The sequence below is a fragment of the Ambystoma mexicanum genome, chromosome 6p (assembly GCF_040938575.1).
Source record: "Ambystoma mexicanum isolate Mex_15411 chromosome 6p, UKY_AmexF1_1, whole genome shotgun sequence".
NCBI classification, from domain to species: domain Eukaryota; kingdom Metazoa; phylum Chordata; class Amphibia; order Caudata; family Ambystomatidae; genus Ambystoma; species Ambystoma mexicanum.
This window is the reverse complement of record NC_090935.1, coordinates 27,782,555-27,810,237: the sequence shown is the minus strand read 5'-3', so window position 1 is coordinate 27,810,237 and position 27,683 is coordinate 27,782,555. Positions and strand designations below refer to the sequence as shown.

The following is a 27,683-nucleotide window of genomic DNA, read 5'->3' as shown; positions in this document are numbered from 1 at the left end:
GGAAAGTCCTACCGGGTAGCGCCTAGCTCGATATTTCTTAGGAAAGTCCTACCAGGTAGCGCCTCGCTGGATATTTCTCAGGCAAGTCCTACCGGGTAGCGCTTCGCTCGATATTTCTTAGGAAAGTCCTATCGAGTAGCGCCTTGCTCGATATTTTTTAGGATTGTCCTACCAGGTAGCACCTTGTGTTAGGGAGAGTTCTCATTTATGGCTAATTTTCCTTAACTAGTGAGTCCCTCAGCATCTTTGCTGGATTTTTGGGGTTTATTTTTTCCACCTGGTAAGAGTGTGAGCCTTTCTCCCACTCTTACATGTGTTGTACCACGTGTATTTCTACTGTTTGTGTGATCTTGGGCTCTGGAGCTACACCACTCCATGAGCCCCCGTTTTTGTGTGTGTTACACAGCACCTTCAGTGCAGTGACACAGGGTTGTCTTTGAGACTTCCCACTAACTCAATTTTTCTGGGGCTGACTATTGTCCCCCAGAAACATGTAAAGTTGCCAATTAACTTTATATAGTCACATTAAACTACAGACCCAGTACACCCCATTTTACATGGGGTATTGGAAAGGGTTAGTTCCTACCCCTTTCGTCTGTGCCTCTCTGAGCTTTATTTTGCTCTCTTAACACTAAGACTTGGCTGGTGGCAGTGGTATCTATCCTAACTTTTCTATCGCGATTATACTATATAAACGTGGTATGTTTTAGGCTATTGTATTAGCCTCGAACTTAAACGCGCTTGACCAAATACTTTTAATTTTGGCTCCGGTCTCGTTTTATCGCCATTTCTTTTTGTTAAAGTCCTTTGTGTAATCTCTACTACTGCTCATTTGCTCTTGAGATAAGTCTGGCTGCTCAGCCATTGCTACCACTATAACTGTGTAGTACAGGCTTGTACCAAAGGTGAAATTGTACTACCACTTGTAGTCTTAATTGTGTGTAGTGGTCCCTAAGGGCACTGCACAGGATTCTGCCTAACACTGGTGTACAGCGGTGGGATTTTTAAGTATAGTGATTACACTTAGAGTGCTGCTATTACCTTGGGTCAGCTAACCACAAGGCTAAACACCACTATATAAGTTAACCGAAAAATCATGTCAAATATGGAAAACTACAGTAAAGAGAGTCTCTTAAACTACACTGCTGTGGTTTTGAGAACCATGTGTAGAGAGAGGAGTCTCTCTGGTAAAGGAATACAATCTGAACTTGTTGCTAAATTATTGGGAAAACAAAGTCTGGAGAGTGGATCAGAAGGGCCTACCCCTCCAGCAAATGTGGATACTGATGTTTCTGATTCTGAGAGTGTTGGATTAGAAGAAGTAGATGAGTCCTTGTTAGGAAACCCTACAACTCCCTTGCCTGCTCACAAACCACAACCTCTGTCCACAGGGACCCCATCAGGTCCAACACTCACTCCTGAATTTATTGCACGTGAGAAAATGAGACTTGAGTTAGAAGTGAAATGTATTGAGGCACAAACTGCCATGAAACATCAAGAGTTAAGACTCAGAGAAATGGAGCTGAATCATGAACTAGAAATTAAGAAATTGTCTTTGGAAACTACTTCTCTCCCAGAGTGTTCTAGGTCTTCCAGCGCTAAGAGACCCCATATGCCAAAGGAAATGATTGGTATGTATGAGACTAAACTTGATGTTTTGGATTGGTTAGCAACGTTTGAATACAATCATGGGATTCAGGGTATCTCAAGGAATCAGTTGATTCCTTGGCTTTTCTCTAGGTTCCCCCCTGTTGCAGGCGATGCTGTAAGAGAGTTGGGGAGGTGGATAAGTAGGATTATGAGTGTGTGAAGCTAGCTTTGATAGCTAGATTTGGGAAGACCCCTTCCCAGTACCTTAAGAGGTTTAGGACCCTCAAAAAGCATGATGGTACCCCTTGGGCTACCTGGGTGTGTGAATGTTTGAAAAACTTAGATGGTTGGGTTAAGGGTTACAAAGTGCACACTTATGAAGGTTTGAGGAATCTTGTTATGTTGGAGTCAATTTATGATGCCTGCTCTCCTGAGCTTAGACAGCACTTGGCTGATTCAAAGGAGATAGATCCTAAGAAGTTAGCTAAGGCTGCTGACTTGTGGGTTGCCAACAGGTCTACTCACAAGGATTGTGGGGCAACTCAGAAAAAGGATGAGGGAAAGCAGCCAAAGAAAGCTAACAAGGAGAACTCCAATAATTCCAATCCAAAAGAGGGCCCCAAACAAAACCAGGGTAAGCCACAAGGGAAACCGAATCAGGCTAGTGTACCATCTGTTGCTAAACCAGGTGGAGGTCAGAGTAAGCCTCTATTCAATAGGACATTTGGTAAATGTGTTGTTGTGAAGCTACTGACCATGTGAAAGGGGATCCCAGATGTAAGGGTAAATCTTCAGGGGTCCATACTGTCTCCTTAGCCTTCTCCCAGGTGGATGAAGTACCTATGACAAGTGGAAACTTTCACCTACTGGCTGATGAACCCATGAGAGTCTCAGCTAGTGTTTCTTTAGTGTCCTTGGGTCTTTGGGAACAACAGAACTTAGATGTCTATAACTCAATCCCAGATAATACTAAAGAGTATTATAAAGATAGTGTTCTTGTGAATGGCCAGGCGACCCCTGCCATCAGAGACACTGGAGCCAGCATAACTGTGGTTGATGAATGTTTTTTCAAGGTAGAGAATGTTGCTAAGGCACCCAAACACCTAACCAGGTTTGCTGGAGGCCCTTTGCAAATGGTTCCCCAGTTACCAGCTCTCATCCAGTGCAATGACATGACTGTCAGAATACCTGTTAATGTGCAGAGTGACGTACCAGGGAGAGTCCTGTTGGGTAATGAACTAAAAACTCTTGAAGTTGTGTCTAGTACCCCCAGGCCTCCCAGTAAGGTCTGCTAGGGAGAGAACCTTGAGAGGCTCTCCTGGGGACTTGATAGAAGAAGCTATCACCCCAAGTCCACAGGACTTACTTACTGCTATTGCAAGACAAAAAGAGACAAAGGGGAAACCCAAGTCTACCAGCAAGAAAACAGCAAGCACCCCTGTGCCTACAAGGACATCACCAAGACTGTCCAAAGTCACACCTGTGACTCCTCCACCAGTTGTGGCTGAGTGTGAGGTTCGACCCTGCATGGTTGCACCAGATACTGAGGACTCAGATCTGGAAGAAGATCTTATTCTGGTTGGAGATCTTGACCCTGTTGAACATCCTGAGCTGCAGTCTTTACTGACAGAAGGTGGACCCAACAGGGCAGATTTCAGCAGAGGACAAAGAGAGTGTCCTACTCTTGAAGGTCTTCACCTACAGGCAGCTTCTCAGCTCGATGGTGAAGAGCCTGGGAAGTATAGGTTGCACTGGGAAGATGGCATCTTCTACAGTGAACAGACTGAGTCAACCCCCTGGGGACTGCAAAAGACTTGTAGTGCCTCTAGTGAACCGACGTCAGTTCCTACAGTTAGCCTACGAGATACCTTTGGCTGGTGACTTAAGTTTTAAGAAGACCAAGGAAAGGCTCTCACTTTACTTCTACTGGCCTAAGATGGGTTCAGAAATAGACAAGTTCTGTAGGAGTTGTCACACTTGCCAAACCTCTGCCAAGAGTGGAGTCAATAATGTGGCACCCTTGGTGCCTCTCCCAGTGGTGGGAGTCCCTTTTGAGAGGGTCGGGATTGACATTATTGGTCCTCTTGACCCTCCCACATCTTCAGGTAACAGGTTTATCCTGGTTGTAGTAGACCATGTCAATAGGTCTCCTGAAGCAATACCTATGAGAACTGTTACGGCTCCTGCAGTGGCTAAGGCCCTACTTGGTATTTTTACCAGAGTAGGTTTTCCTAAGGAAGTGATATCTGACAGGGGATAAAATTTTATGTCCCACTAAATGCAAGTCATGTGGAAAACCTGTGGAGTCACTTATAAGTTCTCTACTGCCTACCACCTACAAACCAATGGGTTGGTAGAGAGGTTTAACAGAACTATGAAGAGCATGATAGGTGCTTTAGAAGAATCCCTTCAAAGAAAGTGGGACCTTCTACTGCCATGCCTTCTCTTTGCATATAGAGAAGTCCCTCAGGAGGGGGTAGGTTACAGTCCCTTTGAACTTCTCCATGGCCATCCAGTCAGAGGTCCATTGGCCCTGATTAAAGAGAGGTTGGAGAGTGCTCCTTCCCCCAAGCAAGTCCGAGTGACTATGTGATAGGTCTCCGGAGGAGAATGTCACACATGATGGCAGAGGCAAGTGACAACTTGAGGGCTGGTCAAGCTCTGGTCAAACATTGGCATGACCAGAAGGCTCACATGGTTGAGTTTACTCAAGATCAGATTGTTCTCATTATGGTACCCACAAGGCAGAGGGTCTTGCAGGACAAATGGATAGGACCCTTCAAAGTTGTGGGTAAACTTGGAGAGATGAACTATCTGGTGGACTTAGGCAATCTTAAGGAGGCTCCCAGAGTCTTTCACACCAACTGTTTAAAGGCTTATATCTCTAGACCTGAAATAGGAGCTTTGCTTCTAGTTTCAGCTCAATAGGAGGAGGAGAGTGAACTTCTGCCTGACCTCCTCAGAGGCTTACCTTTAGATGAGCAAGTGGAAGGAGTTAATCTCTCTTCCAGTCTCACATCTGACCAGCAGGATGAGTGCAAATTACTGTTAAATCAGTTTGCCTCCCTGTTCTCACTTTCACCAGGCTTGACCCCTTGGGGCCAGCATGATATCCTCACTGGTGACTGTTTGCCTGTGAAAAGCAGGGGGTACAGAATGTCAGACAATGTCAGAACCCACATAAGGAATGAGGTAAACATGATGCTTGATCTCGGGGTTATAGAACCCTCTACTAGTCCATGGTCTAGCCCAGTTGTGCTTGCACCAAAGGCCAGATCCAAGGAGTTGAGATTCTGTATGGACTATAGAGCTCTAAATGCAGTCGAAAAGACTGATGCCCATCCTTTACCTAGGACAGATGGCTAGTGGATAAACTTGGTGCAGCCAAGTACCTCAGCACATTTGACCTAACATCAGGCTATTGGCAAATAGCCCTGACAGACCATGCCAATGAGAAAACTGCATTCTCCACCCACCCTAGCAGGCCTCTGCCAGTTTAAGGTAATGCCTTTTGGACTAAAGAATGCACCTGCTACCTTTCAGAGGATGGTCGATCAAGTTCTGAATGGGATGGAGGACCTCTGCATGACATACTTGGGTGACATTGAAGTGTTCAGCCATACATGGAAAGAGCATATTGATCACCTAGGGTATGTTTCGCAGGCTCTTGAGCAGGCCCATCTGACCCTAAAGGCAAGTAAATGTCAAATTGGTCAGAGCAAAGTGGTCTACCTTGGACATGAGGAAGGAGGAGGTGAAATAAGGCCATTGCCTAGCAAAGTACAGGCTGTACAAAACTGGGCCACCCCTACTACTCAAACCCAAGTGAGAGCCTTCCTAGGTCTCACTGGGTACTACAGGAACTTCATAGAGAACTATGGGACCATAGCTTCTCCCTTGAATGATATCTCTTCTCCAAAATTTCCTAAAAAGGTCTGATGCAATGAGGCGTGCACTCAAGCCTTTGAAGGCCTGAAGAAAGCCCTTTGTCAAGCTCCAGTCCTAAGAGCTCCTGACTACCACCAACCCTTCACTGTACAAACTGATGCTTCAAATGCAGGCATAGGTGCAGTCCTTAGTAAACTGGATGAGAAAGGTAGGGAACATCCCATTTGTTTATCAGCAGGAAGTTAAAGGATCCTGAGACAAGGTGGGCAACAATAGAACGCAAATGTTTTGCTATGACACTGAAGAAGTTTAGACCATACTTGTATGGATCTACTTTTATCATTCAGACTAACCAGGTTACTCACCGTAGTGACCACCATACTCCTAGTCCATAGTCCCCTTTCCTCCATACTTATGGGACATCTCTCCGTCCTGTGGGACGGGACCGGAGCACTTTGTAAAAAGCATCCAAAAAAATGTTTTCAAAAATGTGTCCTTCCTCTCTTTCTGCACGGGGCCCGGCACGCGGCCGTAACCCCACCCACCTTGGCTCCGCCCCGCACATCGCCCATCAGTCCTTTTCTATCGCCAGGTCAGAGACCTATTAGCAATAACAGAGGAACCTTATTAGAGGGAACGGCGGGCGGGCGTATGGAGGAAAGGGGACTATGGACTAGGAGTAAGGTGGTCACTACGGTGAGTAACCTGGTTATACTCCTACGTCCCGTCCCCTTTCCTCCATACTTATGGGAGATTCCAAAGCACTCCTAACTGGAACTATGGGTGGATGGAAATACCCCTTAATGAAAAAGGTTCTTCAGCACAGCCTGACCAAATTGAGCATCAGCTCTCGAGCTCATGTCAAGACAATAATGCTTACAAAAATCTGATGGGGAGGGCCAAGTAGCTGCCCTAGTGATGGACTCCCAGGGGACATACTTCTGAAAAGCAACCGCAGCTGCCTTGGCCCGCACCAGGTGTGCATGAATACCCTTAGGAGGTGTCAGCCCTTGGGCGGTGAAAGACTCCGTAATGCAGGTGGCGATCCATCGAGAAATAGTCACCTTAGACGCCTGCTTACCCTGAGGGTTACCGAAAGTCACAAAAAGTTGAGAAGAACTCCTAAGCTTGGAGGTCCTGTCAAGGTAGAACTTAAGAGCCCTTATGACATCAAGACAGTGCAGAACCCTTTCTGCCTCTGAGGTAGGGTTCAGAAAAAAAAACGCCAGGGAGATCGACTGATTCAGATGGAATTCAGTTACCACCTTCGGTAGAAAGGCAGGGTTTGTCCGTAGGACCACCTTGTCCTTGTGAAAGACCAAGAAGGGATGCTCCGTTGACAGGGCCTGGAGCTCACACACCCGCCTTGCTGAGGTAACAGCGACCAGAAAGGACACATTCCATGATAGGTACTTGAGGTCCACCGTGGCCATGGGTTAAAAAGGCTTATGGCACAGCGTCGTCAGGACTACATTTAGGTCCCACGGCAGGTGCGGATTACGAACTGGAGGGTAGAGGCGTGTCAAGCCTGCAAAATGCCTCTTGACCAATGAGTTACTCAGAGAGTAGGAACATTGGTCTGTAGAAAGATAAGCAGAGACCACTGAAACGTAAGTTCTGCAGGACAGAACGTGAACACCCGACTCTGCTAGGGAGGAACCGAAGGACAGCACAGTGTCGATCGTAGCCCCCCTTGGGTCCAACTGCTTTCCCAAACACCAATGACAGAACCTGAGCCATTTACTCCTGTATTGGGATCTGGTCGAGGGTTTCCTGGCTGCCTGGATAATACACATGTTATCCGTAGACAAGTTAAGATGCTCTAAAGACCTGAACCCAGGCACCATGCCGCCAAGCTGAGCGATTGTGGGGAGGGGGGCCATTTCTGCTGTTCCCCCTGATGAAGAAGATCGGGGGTCACAGGTAACCTGATCAGCGGATACACTGACAGGTGTTGAAGTTCTGAGAACCAAAACCTGGCCGGCCACCAGTGGGCTATGAGTAGAGGGGAACAGTTCACTGAGTTCTTCAGCTTCCAAATTGCTCGATGGACTAGAGGTAGAGGCGGGAAGGCATAAGCTCTCATGTTGTGCCATGGAATCTCGAGAGCATCCCCCAGAGAGGAGGCTCCCAGCCCCCCTCTAGAAGCATACCGAGGAAGCTTCCTGTTCACCGCCGTAGCGAAGAGATCCACCTCTGGTGTGCCCCAACGCAAGAAGATCCATGAGAGGACCTCCGCCTTCAACTCCCACTCATAGCTGACCACTGTCCGCCAGCTGAGGGCATCCGCTGTGACATTCAGCTGGCCCGGGATGTGCACTGCAAGCAGCCAGACACCATGAAGCACGGCCACTCCCAAATCTGGATGGACAGGTCCACGAGGGGGCGGAGACTTCGTTCCCCCTTGTTTGTTGATGTAATACATTGACACCACATTGTCCGTGCGTATGCGGACCACCTTGTTGGCAATGACTGGTCTGAACGCCCTGAGCGCTAGAATGATCACCAGAAGCTCCAAATGATTTATGTGCAGGAGCTTGTCCTGAGGCGACCAGAGGTCCGAGACTTGTAGAAGATCTAACGTCGCACCCCACCCCAGGAGGGAGGAGTCCGTCGTGATCGTCACCATAGAAGCTGGGTCCTGAAAACAAGCACCCAGCCACAGGCTGCTGAGAGATGACCACCATTCCAGGTCCACTCTCATGGAATCCAGAATCATTATCAGCTTGGAATCCGGGTCCACAGCCTGACGCCAGGAACTCTGAAGAGCAATCTGGGTCCGTCTCATCTTGAGACGAGCAAGAGGAAGAGCCAGCACACACGAGGCCATGAGGCCCAGAGGCCTCTGGAACCACCAGGCCGACATGCTCTCCGACTGCGCAAACATCTGATACGTGGCTAACAGATCCGCCATTTTGTCCCCGGTCAGGTACACTCTGCAGTCGACCGTGTTCCAGTGAAAACCCAGGAAAATCAGGTCCTGCGAGACCGTCATGGAAGATTTCCGTCCAGTTCACCGACAGCCCAAGATGGAACAGGAGCTGAAGGAGAGACTGGAGATTGCCCGCTGCTGCCAGCGAACAAGGGCTGCGTAAGAGCCAGTCATCCAAATATGGATACACATGGATACCCTGGAGATGAAGATGGGCTGCAATCACCGACATCATGTTTCTGAAGACATGCGGCGCCGAGTTGAGGCCAAAAGGAAGCATTCGAAACTGGAAGTGCTCCTCTCCCAAAGAAAAGCGGAGATATCTCCTGTGTGGGTTCCAAATCAGGATATGCATGTACGCATCTTGAAGATCCACCACACTGAGCCAATCGCCCATCTGCAAGGAGGAGCGTATCTGGCTGGGCGTGATCATCTTGAATTTCTCTTGGGGTAGGAAAAGATTGAACTGGGAAAGGTCTAGGATGGTGCACAGGCCAGCCTGGTTGGGTTTGGGCACCGTAAACAGCCGGGAGTAGAAGCCCTCCCCTCGCTACCCAAGGGGAATGGGTTCCACAGCTCTGAGGTCCAGAAGTTTATGAACCTCGGTTTTGAGGGAGGGTGAGCCCGACAGCTGAAAAGGAGGGTTGAGGTGTGGGGTAGGGGGTAGATGTAAGCGGAAGCCCGTCCGAGCGACTGACAAGGCCCATCTGTCTTCTGTGATGGTCTGCCTCTCCTCGCAATGAGACGCAATGCGTCTTCCCACCGGGGTCCCGTGCGAGCGCGGAAAGCCCTCATTTAGTAGGTTTATCGGTGGCGTTGCCACCTGAACCTGAGGAGGAGGCTGAGGAGCAGAAGAAAAACCGCGTCTGTTGTTGCCTACAGCGGTTGTTCACCGCAGGGGTATCCACTCTGCAAAATTTTCAGTCGAGGAAGCCCCTAAAGCCAGAGGAAGGTCGACTTTGCGACAACGGTCTCTGGGTTTTGAAAGGAGTCTTAACCAGGACAGACAAGGACTTAGCTGTCTAAGTGCTATCCTTCGTCTTGGTGAGCTCTGCATCTGTTGTAGAATGAAAGAGCTCCTTACCATCGAACGGAAGGTCCAACACCTTGTCTTGCACTTCCTTCAAAAATTTAGTGGCATGCAGCTACGCCTGCCGTGAGGTATCAACCCCCAGCACAAGGCCCCGAGCCGAGGTGTCTACGTGATGAGCCGCAGCCTCCAGGAGATCCTGGGCCAAGACCCTGGCGTCGGATAGGCCTCCTTTAAAGTCTTAAAGCTCCTCGACCAGAATAAACTCCTCAAACTCCGACAGACCTTTCCACATCCGCATATTAGCTCCCGCTAAAATCAATTCAGCGTTGGCCTGCCTGAGCTGCAAGGTCGAGTTGGCGAAGATTTTCCTCCCGAGGGAGTCTAGGAGCTTGTCCACCTTTCCCAGAACCTGAGTAGCCGTTTTGGAAGAGGATGCTGCAGGCCTGGATTGCAAAGTAGCCGTGGTCACCACTGTGGAGGTGGGGGCGGACAAGACGACAGGGCAACCTCTTCCGAAGAATGCAGCCTGTATCTCGCGTCAATCTTCTTATTGACAAAAAGTCCAGAGTGTGGCTTTTTCCAGACCCTGCGGACCTCGACCAGAACGTCCTTATGCAAGAACAGGCCGGTACGCTCCGAAGAAGATAGGGTGAAGGCCCCAGAAAGCACACCTTCCTGCGGAGCGGGTGCCTCAGGCACCGGAGCATCTAAGAAGCACATCATGTCCAGTACACGGTCATGAAAAGCTCTAATAGAGCGGGGAAGGTCCTCATTGTCCTGATCGCCCTGCACTTCACCTGACAGGTCAGGATCCTGCTGAACCGTGTCGGGCGCTGCCTTGTCCACAGGGGACAATGGGGGCAAAGGCGGAAGAGTCGGGGGAGGCACCGCAGGCAAGGGAGGCGCCGGCAGAACCAGGAACGGATGGAGCCGGAGGCGCGGGGGGACATATCTCCCTGAAAAGCCCTTTGAAAAATTCCCTCATGGGGTCGGTACGCATTAACGTTTGAAAAGTACCGAAAAAGGCCTCCTCTGGAGACTGCTTCGGAACCTGAGGAGGCCTCTCACGAGGTGGACAAATCCAGGGATGTAACGGGGAAGGGTGCCACACAGGCCCCTCCACCAACATATCCACATAAATCAAAGGTGCCGACCCCGCAGGCAACGAAACATTGTGCGGAAGAGACATCCGGGCGTTCCAGTCATAAAGGATGCGCACAAGGGACTCTATGTTCACCCAAGGAACCCAGCCCTACACCTGAGGCTGATGGCGTAGTTGTAGGGGTATCACCCAAAAAGGCCGCCGCGGTCTTGGCGGGAAAGGGCGCCATTTTGTCATTGTCTGAGGGGAACTGCGGCACGTGAGGAAGTGAGGCAGGGGTCCCCGTCGATAGATCGGGGGTCTTAACTTTAGCCTTAACATAAGGAACCTCGGCAGAGCTGGTACTGTGAGGCCTGGAATGTTTCTGCGACATTCCAACCGCCAAATCAGCCTTCCCAGGAAGGATCTCAGCCTTGCTGGTAAAAGAAGAGCTTTCCTTCTTTGCCCCCTCAACAGATCTGGTGTCGCTGCAAGAGCAGGAACAGTGAGAAACAGCCTTCACTGGTACGGCCTTGCCAGGCCTCTCAGAAATGTTGGTAACTTTAGCCTCTGAAAGAGGGACCTCGGACCCACGTCCGGTGACAGCCTTATGCGCGCGGGCCTCGAACATCCGCTCTGTAACAGCAAGCCCCACCAAGGCCTCGGGGCGCACACCGGTCTTATTTTTGAGGGAAGCCGACAGAGAGGCCTCAGAGCGAGCTCCGGTATCCCACAATTCAGTAGAACTGGGTCTACAAACAGCCCCCACAGGAGGGGCCTCGGAGCATGCTCCGGTATCCACAGGCCCCTTACGGAGACCCTCGGAGAAAACTCGGGTATAATTATTAGGCCCAACTGGCACCTCAGGGCGAATGCCGGTAAAAGAGCGATCAACGCCCCTGCCGGCCTAAGAAGAATTTGGAAAGGTATCCCCCGGCCGGGGTGCTCTGAAAAGTAAAGAACTTACCGGGTGTTTTTTCTTCTCGTCGATGAACGCCTGAAAATGTGAAGGAGGAGTTTGTCGGAAAACCTCCCCCACCGCTCCAACCGACGTTGAAGTGCCCGGACCGAAAGGGAGTCACAGTAAAAACAGGAGTCCCAACGGTGATCCGGACCCAAGCACTCTAAGCAAAGAGGATGGGGATCCGCCCTCGCGAAACGACGGTGACACGATGAACAGTCTGGAAAGTCTAGTTTGAATGACATAGACAGACTAGTACACGATCGCTAGCGAGAGCCAGAGAGGAAAAAAGGGAAGAAAATCTTCCGAGGATGCAAGTGCGTCCAGTCCCGAACGAGCGGAGAAAAGGACTGATGGGCGATGCGCGGGGCGGAGACAAGGTGGGCGGGGTTACGGCCGCGTGCCGGGCCCCGCGCAGTAAGAGAGGAAGGACACATTTTTTAAACATTTTTTGAGGATGCTTTTTACAAAGTGCTCCGGTCCCGTCCCACAGGACGGAGAGATGTCCCATAAGTATGGAGGAAAGGAGACGGGACGTAGGAGTATGACCACCAACCCTTGAGATGGCTGATGCAAATGAAAGGGGAAAACCATAAACTACTAAGATGGTCAATCTGCCTGCAAGGGTTTGATTTTACCATTGAGCACAGAGCAGGAAGTCACCACCAAAATGCTGATGGCCTCTCTAGGATGTTAATAACCGAGAGGTATGAGATCCATCCAGGAGTGGAATAAATCCTTCTGTCCATTAGTCTGGTTGGGAGGGAGTGTTAGGGAGAATTCTCATTTATGTCTAAGTTCCCTTACCTAGTGAGTCCCTCAGCAGCTTTGCTGGATTTCTGGGGTTTATTTTTTCCACTCTCCCACTCTTACATGTGTTTTGCCATGTGTATTTCTACTGTTTGTGTGATCTTGGGCTCTGGAGCTACACCACTCCATGAGCCCCACTTTTTATGTGTGTTACACAGCGCCTTCAGTGCAGTGACACAGGGTTGTCTTTGAGACTTCCCACTGACTCAATTTTTCTGGGGCTGACTACCTGACTACTGTCCCCCAGAAACATGTAAAGTTGCCATTAACTTTATATAGTCACTTTAAACTACAGACCCAGTACACCCCATCTTGCATGTAGTATTGGAAAGGGTTAGTTCCTACCCTTTTTTGTCTGTGCCTCTCTAAGCTTTATTTTGCTCTCTTAACACTAAGAGTTGGCTGGTGGCAGTGGTATCTACCCTAACTTTTCTACTGCGATTATACTTTATAAACGTGGTACTGTTTTAGGCTATTGTATTAGCCTCAAAGTTAAACCCACTTGACCAAATACTTTTTATTTTGGCTCCGGTCGGGTTTTATCGCCATTTCTTTTGGTTAAAGTCCTTTGTGTAATCTCTACTACTGCTCATTTGCTCTTGAGATAAGTCTGGCTGCTCAGCCATTGCTACCACTATAACTGTGTAGTACAGGCTTGTACCAAAGGTGAAACCTGCATTACCACTTGTAGTCTTAATTGTGTGTAGTGGTCCCTAAGGGCACTGCACAGGATTCTGCCTAATACCTTGCTTGATATTTCTTTACCTTTTCCCCTTTGCTGTAGTTGCTTCATCCACTCCTTGAGATCCTAAAGTAATATATGTTGTGGTGTGCCCTTAGTAAGTGCTCAAACATAAACAATTCCCTTGGGCACTTGAAAGGGCTACAAGTATTTGGATACCTTATGCTTAAGCGCTTGGCCCCTATGCATAATCAGTCCTGGCCATAGTTCAAGAAGGTGGGATGACCATCCAAACGAAAGCAATGGCTGTTCCTGGTGCCGGAGTCGAAGCAGAGAGTGCGCACGCTTTGATAAGTGTCCGACCACCATTGAGTCTCTAACAAGTCTCTCGATCTCTCTCTCTCTCTCTCTCTCTCTCTCTGACAGAAACAACAACAGCGTTTGCCGGCCAGTGCTTCATGGATCAAAATGGGAAAGAGGTGCTGAAGACCATGTGGCTGCTGAGAGACCGCGTGGAAGGGGCCACGGAGGACTGGAAAGCCACAAGGTGAGCTTGGCGCAGTCTCATGGTGAGGTCATGCCACACTGCCAGTAAAAACCAGAGGGTGAGTGTCATGCGCAGTCTGCCCATGAGCCACACAGTGAACACAATGCAGGAGATCTCCAAGGACACCAGGAACTCCAGTGCCAGCAGCCTCACACTCCCATGCACACCACTCTCTCCCACCAAAGGTGGGCTGGCCCACCCCCACACAGGATCCTCTGGCCAGCCCAGCCCTGTCCTCAAGCTTTTAGGGGTCGTAAAAACAGACATGCAAAAGGGACAGCATACAGGGTGGGCCGGCGTCGAGTGTAACTGAGGTAAGTGCACATGCGCAGTTCTGCTCACATACTCATGACTACACCACCAGCAGGAGGTGTGCTGACGCCCCCGGAAGCCATTTAAAGATTTCCAGATCCGGTCTTTGCCTGGCCCTACCGTGCTTGGATATTTCTAAGGTGCTATTCCGCCATAGGTGTCATATAGGTGCGTACCTTAAATACCCTACTTGGGCCTTCGTTGTATAAATAATGGAAGAGTAATTACAGCGTTAAAAGCCAGTCCTTAGGCTGTGCTGTAATTTTAGCAACCCGCTTTTTCAGCATTGTGCTATCCTTGGGTCACATTCTTGCTGATGGATACTATGTGTGCGGTTGTGTGAGGCAACATCTGTAGCTAGTGTTGATTGCATGAGAGTGTGAAGTGCTTTGTAACAGGGATCAGAGGTGGGTAAGTGCTAGTGTGTTTGGTACCCGCACACATTCTCTTCTCTGTGTTTCTCACAAGACGCATGCTCATGTCATGCTTATGACAGTAAAATAATTGTGCATGATATGATATGATGTGTCATTTATAACGTGCCTGTACACAGGTGTTTCTAGGCATGATAAGGAGGGGAAACAAAGGGAGGACCTAATAACGATCTTATTAGGCCTTGTGTCATTAAGATTGCACAAGTGCGGGGAAGAGTGAAGGGGAGAAGTGCCAGTGGGGAGCGGAAGGGGGAAGTGCAGTTAACTCACAAGTGCAGCCAGCGGGTGGCTCATAAGTGCAGAGAGAAGGCACTGTAGGGTTGCAGATACAGACCCTTAAGTGATAGGGAGCCCGGTGGCAGTGCCAGGGCAGCTGGACATGCAGGAGCCTGGGTCTGAGTTCAGAGGATAGCCAGGTGACCAGTGCGCAGAGTAGTCAGGACATCAGCAAAGGAGAGGAAGAGAGAAAGTGGAAGCGAAAAGGAGGGTCTTTAGTTGCTTCTAGAACCGGAGGTGGTTCTGTTCAAGTTTGAGAGAGGCAGGGAAGATATTCCAGAGGGAGGCCCCAGCTGAGGAGATAGATCTGTCCCCCACTCTCTGCTTGGAGAAGCGTCTGACCCTCAGAGAGTTGGAGGTGGATAAGCAGAGAGCTTGAGAAGGAAGATGTTTTGGAAGAGAAAGTTGGAGTCAGAGCGGTCCCAGGCCCCAGAAAGCCTTGTAGACGATGCAGAGGTCTTGAACTTGATCCTTGCAGCCACTGGGAGTCTTTGAAGAGATTTCAGAGCTGGAGGGATACACTCCCTCATTGGCAGCACACCATTCCTGAATTGCGGCCAGACAGTCTGGTATGAGAGAAGAAGTAGAGGTGGCTCAGGAGAGCCTGAAAGAGAGCTGAGTGTCATCCGCATAACATTGAAAATTGGGGCAGAAAGTAGCAATTGCAGTGGGCAAGAGGTGCCAGGTAGTGGTTGAAGAGCCAGGGAGAGGGGTTAGAACCCTGGGGAGCAGCACAAGTAGAGAGAGAGATAGAAGAGAGGAAAGACCCCAGTTGGACCTGAGAGGTTCAGTCAATGAGAAAGGAGGTCAACCATGCCAGGGCTTGATCAGTAATACCAAGGTTGTCACGGAGACGATTGAGCAGTATGGCATGGTTGACCGTGTCAAAAGCAGAGGATAGATCAAGGAGAATGAGGGCAGAATGGGAGATTAGTTCAAGATTGGAGAGCAAGTCATCATGGGTGTTCAGGAGAGCAGTTTCCGTGCTTCTGGCAGCTCTGAAGTCAGACTGGTGGTCGTGGACGCAACCAACAGAGTCAGTATGCAGATTAAGCTGGGAGATGGCCAACTTTTCCCAGAGATTGCCCAGGAAAGGAGTGAAGGAGATTGGGCAACGATAAGCAGGAGAGGAAGGATCAGCAGAGGGCTTATTTAGCAGGGGGTGGGCAAGTTTCCAGTGGCAAAGGAATGATTGCAGAAATCGGCCAAAGCTGGAGCAAGGGTGTCAATGTGATCCTTGATGGTTCTGGATGAACAGGGGAGATCCTGCTTTCACGAGACTGTCATAGATCAGACTTGTCCAGAAACATTGTCAAGGGCGAACAGGGGAAAAGAGGAGCAAGTAGGAAGAGAGGCGGCCTCAGACGGGCCAGGAGTGGTAGAGGAGGAGGTAGAGTAGGTAGAGGAAGAGACAGTGGACAGGATGTCCTGAATTTTAGTAGTGAAATGAGAGGCCAGTGCCGTGCAGAGGGCCTGGGAAATAACAGGAGAGGTAGAGACTGCAGCAGGATTGGCCAGGTCCTTGCAGATTTTTAAATGTTCGGCCGAGTTTTAAGATGCCACAGCGATGCAGGCTTGGATGTAGGCTCTCTTCTTAGAGAGGGCAGAGAGTCTGTACTGCCTTTGGAGCAGGCGGCAGGTGAGTTTTTCAGGGGGTGCGCCCGATGCCCTTAACTTCCTCTCCGCAGCCATACACTTCAGTTTAAGTACAGCAATGTTGGAATCATACCAAGAGTTGCACTTGGATTTGGGCTTCAAGCGGATCCTCATGACAGGGGTAAGGACATCCAGAGTGTTAGAGAAAGAGAGATGAAGGTTAGAGAGGGCTGTGTGAGGGTGTGAGTCAGCCAAAGGTGCAGGCGCAGGAGAGAAAGTAGTGGCGAAAGCCTCAACTGACACACGCTTCATAGGTTGGATGACCGAGAAGGTAGGTAGCAGTGCTGGTGTTGGCTTGACCTGCGGGGAAGAGAAAGAGAGGTGGCATGATAAAGAGGAGATCATATAGGCCGTCCATGGTTCTTGACCATTGTGTAAGGCCAGATTGTCATGATATATTAGGCGGTCACACTCAACTCAGGAACTTCCTTTCTCCCCAAACAAGGTGGCGCGCACCCAAAGCGCTTTTACAGATTCAACTTTAGTGAGGCCTCCAACTTATTTCGCACCACACCAGCAAATACCCTCTGTACCACCAATGAGCTATGAACCAGGCCAGTGTATAGTAAGAATATATATTTATTTAAGGTTTGCCAAAATTCAATAGCAAACAAACCATCAGTCACCAATGCTGTGGCACAACACAATGTCGCAATTTCAGATTACTTGCACCAATTTACTGACTTATATTTCTAATGAACTTACAGATACTACAACACACAGGTAAAATTTAGAGATGGGCAGTTATCACTTTACATCAGATTTCTTGCAATTTCACCCACAAACAATATAAATCACCCAGTGATTGCTTAGTCTGTTATCAAGCCCTTTTCTCTCAGCAACCCCCACCTTCAGGCATCTGTTATATATGACCCCTTAATTTGAAGGCAAGGTACAGGGAGTGGGAATACAGTAGCAACATTGTTTTGGCTTTCTATTAAAAGGTAGGGTTTGACAAATAGACACAAAGAAAACAAATCGTTTCGGGTTTCTTATTTGAGAGGCAAAGTCGGGAAAGGAACTCAATGTGAAAGTCGTTTTGGGCTTTTTATTTGAATGAAATGCAGGGCTTTGGGAAAATTGTTTTGGGATGCAGGTAAATAAATGGGAAATTTTATGTTTGCACACTTTACATTCACTTGAATGTAAACATTTTAGGGTTAATTATTTTGGGATTAGGGACACCTCACTTCAGTACAGAAAACGGGTTTCAGAAAGGTAGTCACCCAAGTACTTTATTGTCTAACCCGGCTCTAACACACTGGGCATGAACTTTGTTAGTGTTGAACTCTAACAACCCGCATTCTGTGAATTTCTATATGGGAATGAATTGATTTAACTTCAGTTCAATGCGCTACGGATCTACACAGCTTCCCTCCTTCCCCACAATTAAATGGAACAGATAAAAGCAGGCAGTTCCCAACACAATTCAGTTTGAATGGATATGGTGATTTTCTATAGTGGAATTAATTGGAGTTGAATTTAGTAAAATGTGCCAAGGGTCTCCCCAGTTCCACCCATACCCACTATGCGAGACGGAGATCAAGTCTGGCAGATCCCCCCCCACACTTTTGTTGGCATTTAGATCAATCTACTTACATGGGAGACCTTGATTCTGGAGTATCCAGGGAAACAGCAGCGATCTGCTGATGGCAGCACAGATCTGGTCAAAGGCTTCGCTCAGGTGTAGTCACCTGCACGAGACTTCCTCTAACTCCTCAAATGGCAGGCCTAGCTGGCTTCTAGATTTCCCAGTCTCTGTCTCCCATGCAATGTTTAAGACCCAGCAATAGAGTGGGAAGGTCAAGGGAAAAACCAAGTCCAAAGAAAGGTCCCAAGAGTCAAAAAGTCAAAGAAGGATCAGCCAGTCCCTCTCAGATAGGAGACCTATCTCTTATAGGGCTGGTGACACCCCATAATTATCAAAGTTCCCACGCTACGAATTGGGCAGCTCTCTCCCTCTCCCTCCCCCAATACATTCACTGCCTGCTAATCGGCAAAGGAGTTGGGGGGTGTGAATGATGGAGGCTGAGGGAGGAGAAAGATTCATCATCCAAGAATGACATGTGGGTTTAACTTTTTCAGTGACCTTAAAATCTAACAATATGGCAGCTACCCTAATTCTTCAGATAATTGCTGGCACATATATATTTTTGCGTTCTATATTTTATGGTGAGTTGGAAAATACTAATCATATCTCGACACGCCCTTCCTGGGAGAAGCTGCAGTTTTTCACGATTCACTGCTGCGCTGAAATAGTCACAAATCTGCCCCTTCCTGATTCAAACCCTACTTCCACAACCTATCATTGCAACAACTTTCTATTCTCTCAGAATTATGAGAAGAGCGGAATCACAATTTTAATCATAACACAGTTGTATCCATCACAACACAATTCGTTTTTACATGGTACCGACAGGCTTTTTATCCCCTTGAATATGAGACCGGGATGAGCTCACTGGGATGTACAATGTACTTTTTATTCAAGAAAATGTTCTCAATGTTAGTCAATGCCAAGGCATCCCATGTGTCCCTCAGTTTCACAACAGCCCCCACCATTGGCCACTAATGCGCAGTTAATGGGGGACCTGACCTTAACGATAATTTCTGCTGGCTGTGTTATCTGCAAATCCCACAATTGAGATCTAATTCTCTGTCTATTCTTTGTATTTATAAATGAAAACCTGGCCTGCTGCTCCTGGAAGGGCCAGTCAAAGGTCTTGAGTTCAGATTTTCAAAGGCACAGTCCTTTCAGTTCAGTGGGGAAAACACCAGCTCCATCCATACTTCAGAAAGTACAGCTTTAAATCGACAAGATGTGCTTACATGTAACATTTTAGCATTACACCTGTGCGTGTGGTTTAAAATGCAATATTTATTTTCTACTATATTAGAACAGAGGTAGAGTCATTATTAATCTTATGCACACAGATAGGCCATAGTTAACATAGGAAGCCAGCATTCACTTCAACAAAAAAGTCTCTCAATTCCTGATAAACGCAATCTGTCACTTTATTTCGTAAATGTCAGGCATCATTCCTCCTTGGTATTTTTCACATGCTTATCCTTTCAAAGTATATTCTCACATGTGTACTGCTGCAGTTTTGAATCTATCAAAAGGTGCCTTTTCCCAGTTTACACAAAGTCAGCCTCTGTAGCACCCCAGGGTATTACCCATTCATTGGGCATATCCATCAGTTTTAAGCTCTCATGTAGCTAACCCTTCACTTGCACACCTGTCCATTTTAGTGTAGTTGGCTAGGCCCATTTCTCTCCATTTCACTAGGCCTTAATGTTGAAATAACTGTTTTGTACTGGCTTTTATATTTCAAAGGAACTCCTCATTAGCCACCTTCAGTCTCACAATAGGGTCTTAGCATGGTCTCTCCATCTCTGTCACTCTGGGGCTGTCCTTTCACCCCTCAAGATATATATGCCAGCCAGAGAGAGGTCTGGACCCAAGGACAGGTTTGGCCAGGGCAGAGAGGACTGTTTGGTCATGTGGGGCCAGACTAATTTAACAACATGCTGGTGGGGTGGGGTACAGATGGCAAACATACCTGGCTACAAAGACCCATGCTTAAGCACGTAAAAGTACAACATTTGAACGGGTAGCCTGCCCAAGATCACACATTGCACTAGAGACTGGCATAAACATGCCAGGGGGAATGACCTGAGAAGTCCCCTGTGGGCATAAGATCCTATCCATCCAAAGAAATATAGCCGATGGCTAGGAATGTGGTCATTTCCCTTATTTTCATGAGCGAAGCAATAACAGCAGAGGAGGCGCTTTGTTTCCTTGCACCACTTTAAGAAATGTGCAGGCAAAGACGACATGCGTGTTAGTGTTGAGTGGCTGCTTTTGAACACAAATATATTACAGGCTCCCAGCAGCAACGTTAAGGGCATAATTACTGTAAACTTTAAAGCGAAAAACAAAAGGATTTCTATCCCTCTTGGAATGTGCCTAATTTCTGCGAATTTCAAGGTGAATACTCTTTGTGAATTTGGGGTGCGTATTGTAATGCGTAAAAATGCCCCCTCGCTTGTGCAATAGGAGTGGGAAAGGGCATCAGGATGTGCTTATCTTTGATGCAGACATTCACATGACCTTTGAGGAGAACACACAGATTTTCTTGGCACAAGTGGTAAGATGCACAACATTGAATTTACCTAGGATACTGAAAAAAACACTGGAGACTAATATCAAAAATCTTAAAATCAAAGTGAAAAGGTGGGAACGGATTAAGAACTGGTCACTATTACGAAATAGAAGTAGGCTTTTTGAATATAATCGGCATCTGACATGCCACAACACTATCCAAAAATACATTTCCCACTGAGAACCTTATGACATGTTACGTGTAGTAGAGATTACATTTATTTGAAACTGTAGAGACCTTGGGACAAAGAATAGGCCTGGCCAGAACATCTATGCCAAGTATGCAAATCTGAAAATAGGACAGAAACAGTTAAACATATCTTCCTTCACTGTCCTGTTATTGCCAAGGATAGAGTACGCAAATCTGAAAATGGGATAAAAACAGTGAAACATCTCTTCCTTCACTGTCCCGCTATTGCCAAGGTGAGATGCTGGAAATGCATTGGAGAGACAGGACCGCCCTGTCCTTTTCCGCTACTCCCTTATAACAATTGTTCTGTATTACTTTTTACACACAAGTCCAGTTGGGACCCCTAGCAGTGCACCTCTTCCTCTTTTTGATTTTGGTGAACAGAAACTCTTTGGATACCCTTATGGCACCCATGGGTGGGGGTACAACCCTGTAGCCCTAGTGTATGTTTATTGGCAACTGTGTGTTGTCCACAGAGCAGGGGGATGGGCTGGTGGTAGATTCATGCTGACGTGACAGGTGCTCTGAGTATCCTCCATTTTGGGATACCCTGGCCCTGCATTAGGAATCAGTGGATTCCTGATAGAAGGTAAGATGGCCCCTGTAACCTCTTGGTTTCTATTGCCTGTTACCTTGTTTTCCCCAAAGTCCTGGGGAGACCTGACTCTGCCCCTTCCCCTGACTGGCTCTTAGGTGGAAGTACCATACATGGTATTGTGGGGAAGTCCAGGCCAGACTGGCTGGAACCTTCCCAATGACTGTATGGTGTTGTTACACCAGTGGGGTGGGACCTGTGTGAATAGAGTGGGTGACTATACTCTATACTCTGTGCTACAGGTGTCTGGTTTCTGTGTGTTTGACACACTGAATGAGACAGCCCTGCCTGAAACTGACATGAATGCAATGTGTTGTGCTGAAAGGCTGGTTGCTTGCCCCAATCCACATTCCTTGTTATGGGTGTCTGGGTGGAAGCGTATCTTTTTTTTTAAATTTACTTGTGTATAATCAAAAGAAACAATGATTTTTACAAGGATAATCAAAATCCGGTCTAGCCGAGTATGTTTCTGCTTTCATATAAATACGCCAGCTCACACACTCCGTTACGAGAAGTTAGAGTCTGTTGCGTGTTGACCGGACTGGTCAGGCCCAGAAGGTCTAAATGTGACTATGGGTCCGAAGGCCAGACCTTGCTACACCAAAGGTGGTGCTATCTGTCTCAGTGAGAGACTGTGCTTTCGCCTGCCTAGTGAGAAGATTCTGTGGCCTTTATTTTTGTGAAGGCAGCTTCCAGTAGTTTACATGCCGCTACAACCCAGCGTGTTATCTAATGTTTCTCCTGTAATTGAGGCATTTCAGGTGAGAAAAAGATGGTGTGCTTTTAAACTAATTATTGAGAAAAATGGTGTGCTTTAACATAAATATCCTGTCTTCATATACCTGTCCATATGTTACACTGGCAACACATGGCTTGCTGTACCACATTACAGCAATACTGTGATCCCATGCAGTGGCGCTGCACTCCAAAACACGCTAAATTATACTACAGGTCCTTGCTATTTCCGTTCAAAAAAAGGTGAAGACCCTTGGAGTGATCTTTGATGCATCCCAGGGAGCTGAGTCCCAGGTGGACAGCATAGTCAGAAAATCTCAGTACCATCCGAGGTTACTGAGGCTTGTGAAGCCCTCTGTGTCTTCCAAAATGTGTGACTCCCTCGTAAGATCGATTCTTATGCCCCAACTCCACTATTGTAATGCTCTCCTTAGTGGGGCCAGTAAACATGCCTTACATAAACTACACATTCTTCAAAATGATGCAGTACGGATTGTTTAACTGTAAAAGAGACCACATTTCGGACCATAGTAGAGCCCTCCATTGGCAATCTATTCCATCCAGAATTCAGTTTAGGCTAAACATCATGGCCCACAAATGTCTATTTGGTGCTGCTGCTTCTTATCTCAAGCTGAGTCTTAGCCAGCAACAGGAGACCAGATCGACTCGGTCTTCTGATACCTTTGGACTAAACTGTTTTAGGTACAAAAGATCAAGAGGTAGGGGCATTGCCCCTGCAGCCTGGAATTATCTCCCTGTGGGACTTCGCATGGAAGAGTCTTCCTGTGTTCCCTAAGAGACTGGTGACTCTTTTATTCACTTGATACCTTAGTTTGTTTTGATCTCCTACCACTTGGACCTCTTCCTCTTCTGTACTTGTCCCGCCATTTCTGTTGTCTGGCGTCTTTCTGTGCGCTTTGACGCATGTGGGCGTAGGCGCGAGCAATAGAAATAGAAACAGTGAAACATATCTTCCTTCACTGTCCCGCTGTTGCCAAGGACAGAGGTGACCTTTACGGGAAATGCGTTCATGGTGTTCATTCTGGTTGCACAGCGGGCAAAACAAACTGTCGTTATCGTTGGCAGGGGTTCGCTTTCGGACGCATATTTCATCCAGGCTGAATGAATAATGAATGACATGGTTTTAATAGATTCTCCAATGTAATGTGATATATAGTTATTATTTTTATTTGTCATATTAATGTTGCAAGTGGATACGTTTTAATTCTAACCATATGACTCTTAATCATTTAAAGAAAAATGAGATGTGTCGGTGCATTTCATCACTTGTGCAAAAAGAAATGTGACTGGCCCATAGGCTGGCCTATGGTGTCCTGACAGAGAAACCTACCTGCTGGTGAAAGGTGGTACCATGGGGAGGTAGGAGGGGCTGAAGTAAATGATGGGAGTGGCCTGGAGAAAGCAGGTGAAGATGTGACCTGCTTGAGGATGAGTGCAGTGTGGTGATGAGATATCTAGAGGCGAGGAGGCCTGGCACGAGGGGAGGGGCTGGTGCAGAGGATGTGGAGCTCAAGGCCAGGAGAAGAGGTGCCAAGACCTACGTGGGCTGCTGGGAGTATCCCTGAGAGAGCACACAGTGGGGGAGATAGTGAGGGTGGGGGAGAGAGCACACAGTGAGGAGAGATAGAGAGGGTGGGAGAGAGAGCACACAGTGAGGGGGGATAGAGAGGGTGGGGGAGAGAGAGCACACAGTGGGGGAGATAGAGAGGGTGGGGGGGAGAGCAGACAGTGAGGGAGATAGAGAGGGTGGGAGAGAGAGCACACCGTGAGGAGAGATAGAGAGGGTGGGAGAGAGAGCACACAGTGAGGGGGGATAGAGAGGGTGGGAGAGAGAGCACACAGTGAGGGGGGATAGAGAGGGTGGGGGAGAGAGCGCACAGTGAGGGGGATAGAGAGTGTGGGGGAGAGAGCACACAGTGAGGGAGATAGAGAGGGTGGGGGAGAGAGCACACAGTGAGGAGAGATAGAGAGGGTGGGAGAGAGAGCACACAGTGAGGGGGGATAGAGAGGGTGGGGGAGAGAGAGCACACAGTGGGGGAGATAGAGAGGGTGGGGGGGAGAGCAGACAGTGAGGGAGATAGAGAGGGTGGGAGAGAGAGCACACCGTGAGGAGAGATAGAGAGGGTGGGAGAGAGAGCACACAGTGAGGGGGGATAGAGAGGGTGGGAGAGAGAGCACACAGTGAGGGGGGATAGAGAGGGTGGGGGAGAGAGCGCACAGTGAGGGGGATAGAGAGTGTGGGGGAGAGAGCACACAGTGAGGGAGATAGAGAGGGTGGGGGAGAGAGCACACAGTGAGGAGAGATAGAGAGGGTGGGAGAGAGAGCACACAGTGAGGGGGGATAGAGAGGGTGGGGGAGAGAGAGCACACAGTGGGGGAGATAGAGAGGGTGGGGGGGAGAGCACACAGTGAGGGAGATAGAGAGGGTGGGAGAGAGAGCACACCGTGAGGAGAGATAGAGAGGGTGGGAGAGAGAGCACACAGTGAGGGGGGATAGAGAGGGTGGGAGAGAGAGCACACAGTGAGGGGGGATAGAGAGGGTGGGGGAGAGAGCGCACAGTGAGGGGGATAGAGAGTGTGGGGGAGAGAGCACACAGTGAGGGAGATAGAGAGGGTGGGGGAGAGAGCACACAGTGAGGAGAGATAGAGAGGGTGGGAGAGAGAGCACACAGTGAGGGGGGATAGAGAGGGTGGGGGAGAGAGAGCACACAGTGGGGGAGATAGAGAGGGTGAGGGGGAGAGCACACAGTGAGGAGAGATAGAGAGGGTGGGAGAGAGAGCACACAGTGAGGGGGGATAGAGAGGGTGGGGGAGAGAGAGCACACAGTGGGGGAGATAGAGAGGGTGGGGGGGAGAGCAGACAGTGAGGGAGATAGAGAGGGTGGGAGAGAGAGCACACCGTGAGGAGAGATAGAGAGGGTGGGAGAGAGAGCACACAGTGAGGGGGGATAGAGAGGGTGGGAGAGAGAGCGCACAGTGAGGGGGGATAGAGAGGGTGGGGGAGAGAGCGCACAGTGAGGGGGATAGAGCGTGTGGGGGAGAGAGCACACAGTGAGGGAGATAGAGAGGGTGGGGGAGAGAGCACACAGTGAGGACAGATAGAGAGGGTGGGAGAGAGAGCACACAGTGAGGGGGGATATAGAGGGTGGGAGAGAGAGCACACAGTGAGGGGGGATAGAGAGGGTGGGGGAGAGAGAGCACACAGTGAGGGGGATAGAGAAGGTGGGGGAGAGAGAGCACACAGTGAGGAGAGATAGAGAGGTTGGGGGAGAGAGCACACAGTGAGGGGGATAGAGAGGGTGGGGGAGAGAGAGCACACAGTGAGGAGAGATAGAGAGGTTGGGGGAGAGAGTACACAGTGAGGGGGATAGAGAGGGTGGGGGAGAGAGCACACAGTGAGGGGGGATAGAGAGGGTGGGGAGAGAGCACACAGTGAGGGGGGATAGAGAGGGTGGGGGAGAGAGAGCACACAGTGAGGGGGGATAAAGGGTGGGGGAGGGAGCACACAGTGAGGGGGGATAGAGAGGGTGGGGGAGAGAGAGCACACAGTGGAAGGGATAGAGAGAGTGGGGGAGAGAGAGCACACAGTAAGGGAGATAGAGAGGGTGGGGGAGAGAGCACACAGTGAGGAGAGATAGAGAGGGTGGGGGAGAGAGCACACAGTGAGGGGGATAGAGAGGGTGGGGGAGAGAGAGCACACAGTGGAAGGGATAGAGAGAGTGGGGGAGAGAGAGCACACAGTAAGGGAGATAGAGAGGGTGGGGGAGAGAGCACACAGTGAGGAGAGATAGAGAGGGTGGGAGAGAGAGCACACAGTGAGGGGGGATAGAGAGGGTGGGGGAGAGAGAGCACACAGTGGGGGAGATAGAGAGGGTGAGGGAGAGAGCACACAGTGAGGGGGGATAGAGAGGGTGGGGTAGAGAGCACACAGTGAGGGGGGATAGAGAGGGTGGGGGAGAGAGAGCACACAATGAGGGGGGATAGAGAGGGTGGGGGAGAGAGCACACAGTGAAGGGGGATAGAGAGGGTGGGGGAGAGAGAGCACACAGTGAGGGGGATAGAGAAGGTGGGGGAGAGAGAGCACACAGTGAGGAGAGATAGAGAGGTTGGGGGAGAGAGCACACAGTGAGGGGGATAGAGAGGGTGGGGGAGAGAGAGCACACAGTGAGGAGAGATAGAGAGGTTGGGGGAGAGAGCACACAGTGAGGGGGATAGAGAGGGTGGGGGAGAGAGCACACAGTGAGGGGGGATAGAGAGGGTGGGGAGAGAGCACACAGTGAGGGGGGATAGAGAGGGTGGGGGAGAGAGAGCACACAGTGAGGGGGGATAGAGAGGTTGGGGGAGAGAGCACACAGTGAGGGGGGATAGAGAGGGTGGGGGAGAGAGCACGCAGTGAGGGGGGATAGAGAGGGTGGGGGAGAGAGCACGCAGTGAGGGGGGATAGAGAGGGTGGGGGAGAGAGAGCACACAGTGGAAGGGATAGAGAGAGTGGGGGAGAGAGAGCACACAGTAAGGGAGATAGAGAGGGTGGGGGAGAGAGCACACAGTGAGGGGGGATAGAGAGGGTGGGGGAGAGAGCACGCAGTGAGGGGGGATAGAGAGGGTGGGGGAGAGAGAGCACACAGTGAGGGGTGATAGAGAGGGTGGGGGAGAGAGAGCACACAGTGAGGGGGGATACAGAGGGTGGGGGAGAGAGACCACACAGTGAGGGGGGAGAGAGAGGGTGGGGGGGAGAGAGCACACAGTGGGGGAGATAGAGAGGGTGAGGGAGAGAGCACACAGTGAGGGGGGATAGAGAGGGTGGGGTAGAGAGCACACAGTGAGGGGGGATAGAGAGGGTGGGGGAGAGAGAGCACACAATGAGGGGGGATAGAGAGGGTGGGGGAGAGAGCACACAGTGAAGGGGGATAGAGAGGGTGGGGGAGAGAGAGCACACAGTGAGGGGGATAGAGAAGGTGGGGGAGAGAGAGCACACAGTGAGGAGAGATAGAGAGGTTGGGGGAGAGAGCACACAGTGAGGGGGATAGAGAGGGTGGGGGAGAGAGAGCACACAGTGAGGAGAGATAGAGAGGTTGGGGGAGAGAGCACACAGTGAGGGGGATAGAGAGGGTGGGGGAGAGAGCACACAGTGAGGGGGGATAGAGAGGGTGGGGAGAGAGCACACAGTGAGGGGGGATAGAGAGGGTGGGGGAGAGAGAGCACACAGTGAGGGGGGATAGAGAGGTTGGGGGAGAGAGCACACAGTGAGGGGGGATAGAGAGGGTGGGGGAGAGAGCACGCAGTGAGGGGGGATAGAGAGGGTGGGGGAGAGAGCATTCAGTGAGGGGGGATAGAGAGGGTGGGGGAGAGAGAGCACACAGTGGAAGGGATAGAGAGAGTGGGGGAGAGAGAGCACACAGTAAGGGAGATAGAGAGGGTGGGGGAGAGAGCACACAGTGAGGGGGGATAGAGAGGGTGGGGGAGAGAGCACGCAGTGAGGGGGGATAGAGAGGGTGGGGGAGAGAGAGCACACAGTGAGGGGTGATAGAGAGGGTGGGGGAGAGAGAGCACACAGTGAGGGGGGATACAGAGGGTGGGGGAGAGAGACCACACAGTGAGGGGGGAGAGAGAGGGTGGGGGGGAGAGAACACAGCGAGGGGGTATAGAGAGGGTGGGGGAGAGATAGCACACAGTGCGGAGACATAGAGAGGGTGGGAGAGAGAGCACACAGTAAGAGGAGATAGAGAGGGTGGGGGAGAGAGCACACAGTGAGGGGAGATAGAGAGGGTGGGGGAGAGA

At 49.7% G+C, this 27,683-nt stretch overlaps 1 protein-coding gene across 1 annotated transcript in view; it reads left to right on the top strand.

Annotated features, from left to right (window-relative positions):
* Positions 1-27,683, top strand: part of LOC138511170 (avidin-like) — a 108,953-nt gene that overhangs the window by 70,193 nt on the left and 11,077 nt on the right. The window contains exon 3 of the mRNA XM_069626678.1: positions 13,404-13,524. Coding sequence (XP_069482779.1) covers positions 13,404-13,524 — 121 coding nt within the window. The remainder of the gene's footprint in view (positions 1-13,403; positions 13,525-27,683) is intronic.